The sequence below is a fragment of the Frankliniella occidentalis genome, unplaced genomic scaffold (assembly GCF_000697945.3).
Source record: "Frankliniella occidentalis isolate FOCC.00 unplaced genomic scaffold, Focc_3.1 Scaffold138, whole genome shotgun sequence".
Lineage (NCBI taxonomy): Eukaryota > Metazoa > Arthropoda > Insecta > Thysanoptera > Thripidae > Frankliniella > Frankliniella occidentalis.
The window spans coordinates 348,022-353,453 of record NW_026267265.1 but is presented as its reverse complement, the minus strand read 5'-3'; the positions used below and the strand labels follow the sequence as shown (position 1 = coordinate 353,453).

General features: G+C 38.7%; 1 protein-coding gene across 1 annotated transcript in view; it reads left to right on the top strand.

Annotated features, from left to right (window-relative positions):
• Positions 1 to 166: 166 nt before the first annotated feature.
• The window catches only part of LOC113214646 (apoptosis-stimulating of p53 protein 1), a gene marked incomplete at its 5' end in the record, with an annotated part of 16,988 nt that continues 11,722 nt past the window's right edge, over positions 167 to 5,432 (top strand). The window contains 12 exon segments of the mRNA XM_052270790.1: positions 167 to 384; positions 481 to 778; positions 870 to 1,441; positions 1,532 to 1,673; positions 2,188 to 2,493; positions 2,781 to 2,903; positions 3,016 to 3,332; positions 3,418 to 3,934; positions 4,025 to 4,256; positions 4,361 to 4,667; positions 4,784 to 4,950; positions 5,027 to 5,226. Of these exon segments, the coding sequence (XP_052126750.1) occupies positions 167 to 384; positions 481 to 778; positions 870 to 1,441; positions 1,532 to 1,673; positions 2,188 to 2,493; positions 2,781 to 2,903; positions 3,016 to 3,332; positions 3,418 to 3,934; positions 4,025 to 4,256; positions 4,361 to 4,667; positions 4,784 to 4,950; positions 5,027 to 5,226 (3,399 nt within the window).

The window sequence follows — 5,432 nt, the reverse complement described above, 5'->3', positions numbered from 1 at the left end:
TAGGGTGGATGGGCGCCCGCAGGGGCAGGGTAGGCAGACCCGCGGTACTCGCCTGCCGTGCGGCGTTGCCTATCCCGACTCACTCGGGCGCTCCATGTGTAGTCAGTTTCGCATCCCTTCAATATGGTTCACTTTTCTAAAGTTCTGTTTTCTGTTTATTTTCCAGTACCGAAACAAACTTAGTGACCAACAAAATCTGCAGATAAATCAACAGAGGGAAACGCTGTGTCAGAAGCAAGAAGAAGTCAACGAGATTGATAGACGCATATCAGAGCTTCAGGAGAGGCTTCACCGGAAACGTCTCCTCAACCAACAATTAGCTAACCAAATTACAGTTGCTAACAATAAACAGAACAACACTTCAATCAATCAACACAATCTAAGGTAAAGTTTTTACTGCACATAATTATTATGAATTTTGGCTCAATTTGTTGGCGATGCCGTTTTGATTAATAGGTGTTGTATAATTTCAATACACAGATCGTCACTTTTATCTGCTAATCAGCATCAACAGCAAAAATACCATGAGCATCAAAAGGCCCTACTATCTAATTCTGTTAAAGGGTTTAATAAGCAGCCACTCCATCGCCCTTTAGATGGGTATCCCATCATACCTAATAACACAAATTGTGTTGATACGTCGACCGACTCTGAAAAATCCCTAAAGAATTATTCCCCTCCCTCACCTCAAGGTCCTATGCCAGTGAATGCATACCTTATCACAAGTGCTCAGAATCAAAAGGCACTATCATCCTCTCCAGATGAACTTTCTTCACAGGTAATTAATGATTCCTTCGAATTCATGTTTGTAAGAAGTCATTACCGGTACTTATTGTGCATGTGTCTTACTATAAATTATTTTTGCGCAGCTCCAAAAGTCAACTCAAGAACCTCAGCAACCAGAATTAAGATTTGGAGCATCTCAAGATGATTTCCACATGAAGCTTCAGCATCAGAAGCAAACAGCTCGCTTCTCATCCCACAATAACAATATGAACTGCATCAACAACAACAATAATAATAATCTACCCTCTAGTATAAACAATAATGTCAGCATGAAGAACAACACTGTGCAGGCAGCAATTATGTCAATGAGTGCTGCATGTAATGAAGAAAAAGATGAATTCCTATTAGAATTTTCAGGGAACAAATCAGATCCTAAATACCAAACATTGCCCTACAAATTTTCTCCAAACTCCTTACAAACTTCAACATCAATTTTACCTTCCCCAGTGAGCTCAAAATCTCTTAAGACCGATTCTGGTAGTAGCTCAGACGAAAACAATAAAGGGAATACCAATACTGGATCTGCTCGGGGAATTTTGCCCACTCAGAATTCTGGGGCAAAAGTTCCCAGCGTAGATCTTCTAAGTCAGCATCATGTTCCCTTTAACAAGATCAACACAACTATCCCATCTTCAATAGCTAATGTTCAATCAAGGTGCGGACGCAACGGTCTCATGTGTTTTCTGAAGTACTATTTTTTTTACTGTATTCTAACATGAAAGTTACAAATGTCTATCATCTACAGAGTTTATGGAGTTTCATCAATGGCTCAGAGAGGTCAGCCTGTTGGAGGGGCAGTTTCATCTTCCTCTAGCAGTATGAGCAATAGTTCAAGTCCTACAGTAACTTCAGTGTCAAACACTAACTCAACAACCACCAACCACCAGGTTCGTATTTTTAAATTGAAAAATTATTTATTTGTACGTAGTTGTTTAGTTATTACAGGTAGTTAATTTTGTAAATGTAATTGGTTGTTGTATTATTTGTGTGGTTGGGGTAATCCTTGGCATTTTGGTAATATTCAAACTCTTCTCTTATTTCTGTCCCTTCCTGTGAGGATTTACCTCACATCTATCTATTTTATTCATATGCATTAAACCATGAATCATTTTGTGCCTGTGGGGAGAAGTGATTTATAATTTGAATCACTCATATCTCATATAATTACAACAATTATCAAAGTGACTCCAAGCCTGATAATGTGCACATTAAAATTTTCCTGCGCTTTCCCTTGTATTGTGCCTGTTAAATGTTGTATCAGAACCCCCTAAAATATTTAAATAGATTATTACAATCTTAAACTATATTTGTCCTTAAGTAATGTATATGATTGTTGGGATTGGGTAGCACTGCTTTCCTCTGTAGGAAAATATCTCATTCTTCTGTTTTATTTATGCATAGGTCGGTATTGTGGCTCCATGTGGTCCTGAACTGACAACCACAGCAAATTGGGCCGCACGAGCAGCACTTGGCTCTGTGTCCTCGACTATCGTTACTGCTGCTCCCACTAACTTCAACCAAGTCCCAGCTCTTTCTACCCCCTCTTCCACTAACAAGGCTTCTTCAAATCCTGTCCTTACCCCCGTTTTGGCAACATCAGCTATTCTGGCCCCTACCAAGTTGGATTCCTTGTGTCAGTTGACACGGCTGCCAGTTGAATCAGGATCTGTTGTGTTGCCTCCTACTCCACTCACTCTGGCTAATCAGGTGAGATTGTGGAAACAACAAGTTCATGTAGTGGCTCATTACGTAAACTTCTATCATCAGTTCATCAGAATCTGTTCATCAATGGAATGGGGAAATTAGCTTTGCATGTTTATTGAAATTTGAAAGCATGTGTAGAGATCCTAGTGTAATGCTTTAGAGACTTTGAGGGTGTATGGTTGATGTAATTCAAATAGTTTTACAAGAAAATTTATTATACTTCTTCAATTGTCAAAAGGTTGTGAAAACTTTTTATAGGTTTTTAATTGCTATATTTTCTTACATTCAAGCAGAAGCCTGTAAGCAGTATAGCCCCAACCTCTGTCCAGCATCAAAAACCATCTCCTATCTATCAAACATCATCAACTAAAATACACCCTATTCAACCCCAAGTGTTGAGCTCTACACCTCAAGTTAGTATTTGTTACTTATTCCTTATCTTTTAATTAGAAGTTATTTTTGTCAATTTGAACGTTACTTTAAAAAACTAGCCATGCAACTTATCATATTTCCTCATTTTTTAAGGGAGTTTTAAAGGAAAGAAAAGGAGATATCTCACCACCACAGAGCACTTCAACACCTCTTAGCACTCCAGATGTTACATCAGATAGAGGAACTATTGGAAAGCCAGCACTTCCTCCAAAACCAGCTGTCCCAATTAAACCAACACCCCCACCAAGGCAAACTCAACATGTCCCTCCTTACATGGAAAGCTCACCAGGATGGCTAACCGACCCTAGATCTACCAACCCATCATGGGGAAGTGAGAATAGGCCTACTGTTGAAGTTACATCTGATGTAGAAAATAACCCTCTTAGAGCTGGTGTCTCCATCTCAATAAGGTATTTAGTTGGTTTTGTTCAACTGATGTTGACCAGAATAGATGTAATATTTATCTACTGACCTTTGTCCTTTTTTTATTTTCAGAGGAATCACGACTCAGCATTCTCTTAGTCAAACGCAACCTGAATGTCTGAGTCAGAACTCCAGCAACTACCATCAAAATATTCAACAAAAAGACCCATCTCTTCAAGATGCCTTACAAGAAGCTCTCCAAGATGTTGATGAATCTAACAGCTCCACTCTTAGTCCTCCCCCACCACCACCAACAACAGAACCTCCAGAAGAAGTAACAAGCTTCACATGGAGAGCAAATAATGAAAATCAGTCTTTAAAAAATAAGCCACTTGGCTCATCAAAGCAGCAACTGACATCTGAAAGCTCAAAACATCATAATGCTGGAGTTGGAAACCTAAACACATTATCAATGCTCAACAACAACATTACCACCAACATTGGTGGTAACCTGAATTCTAGCAACCATAATAATAACTCCATGCACATGGTGTCTCTTAGTCGCCGAATTGAAATGCCGCCAGCTTTTCTATTTCCTGAAAATGAAACACCACCAGCTGATCTCATTTCTACAAGAGATGATAACAGAGTAAGAGAAAGTCCTTTTTGTGTGTGTTGTGTGTATTGTGCAATCACCAAGTTAAGCCTCAATGTATTAAACTTCTTGTTTTTAACCTAGGCTACAAATAATATTCATGAAAATTCCGGTTCACATGATGAGACAGATCGCATAATGCCTCTTGGTGCAACTGATTGTAACTTACCGGATGAAAATAATAAGCAAACGCATTCTCATGATGATACAAATAAATGTGTATCAAACGTCAATGATATCATTGAGACTATGAACAATTTAAACACAACAGGTCCACAACTTGATGACAACCAGCCTGTCATCAATGAGACCAAAGGTACTGTATTTGATTGGTATTTATGTTGTTTGTGTTTATTTTGTTGTTGGCTTTTCTGGTTCCAAGCACAAAGTAATACAAATGTGAATGATCTGTTATCTCAGGGGAATCATCGCCTTTACACATTGTAAGGAGGGCTAAGAAAGGCAACTTAAAATCAGGGAAAATGTCAGTGACAGGTTCTGGGTCAAGAAGAGTAAGCTTTGATCCATTAGCTCTTTTGCTTGATGCCTCGTTAGAGGGTGAGCTAGAACTTGTACGGAAGACAGCTGGTCAAGTATCAAATCCAAGTGCAGCCAATGATGAAGGAATAACAGCTCTACACAATGCTATTTGTGCTGGTCATTTGGATATTGTGAAATTCCTTGTGGAATTTGGTTGTGATGTTAATGCTCAGGATAGTGATGGCTGGTAAGTGTAACCTTCTCATTACATAAAAATGTTTCATTTAAATATCTTTTAAAAGAAACTAAAGAACACACTATTCATACCTTTCTTTTTCCCCCTTTTTTTTTTTGTATATCCAGGACTCCACTGCACTGTGCTGCTTCATGTAATAATCTGGCTATGGTCCGTTTTCTAGTTGAACATGGGGCATGCATATTTGCAACTACTCTTTCAGACCATGAAACAGCTGCTGAAAAATGTGAAGAGGATGAAGAAGGATTTGATGGCTGTTCTGAATATCTTTACAGTATGCATCAGATAAATTATAGCTGATTTAGAAAGCAATTGCTCACTAAATTAATCCATATTTTATGTCATGACAGGTGTTCAAGAAAAACTGGGCATTCTTAACAATGGGGTTGTCTATGCAGTATTTGATTATGAAGCCCACAACTCTGATGAACTTGCCTTCCATGAGGGGGATAAAATGGTTGTCCTCAGGAAAGGTGACGAGTGGGAGCGAGAATGGTGGTGGTCAAGATTAAATGATCAGGAAGGTTACATTCCTCGCAATCTTCTAGGGGTGAGTCAATTTAATTAACGTTCATATTAACCACACTGTACTGTAGTTAAGTACACTATCTCCTCTTCTCTTGGATGTACAGACATAAAATTACATCATAGGTTGGATGCCTGATTTTTTAAGTCATATTTTCTTACAGCTCTATCCAAGAGTACATCCTAAGAAGAACTCTGAATGACATCTGGAGCTCCTTTCAAGAAATTAGC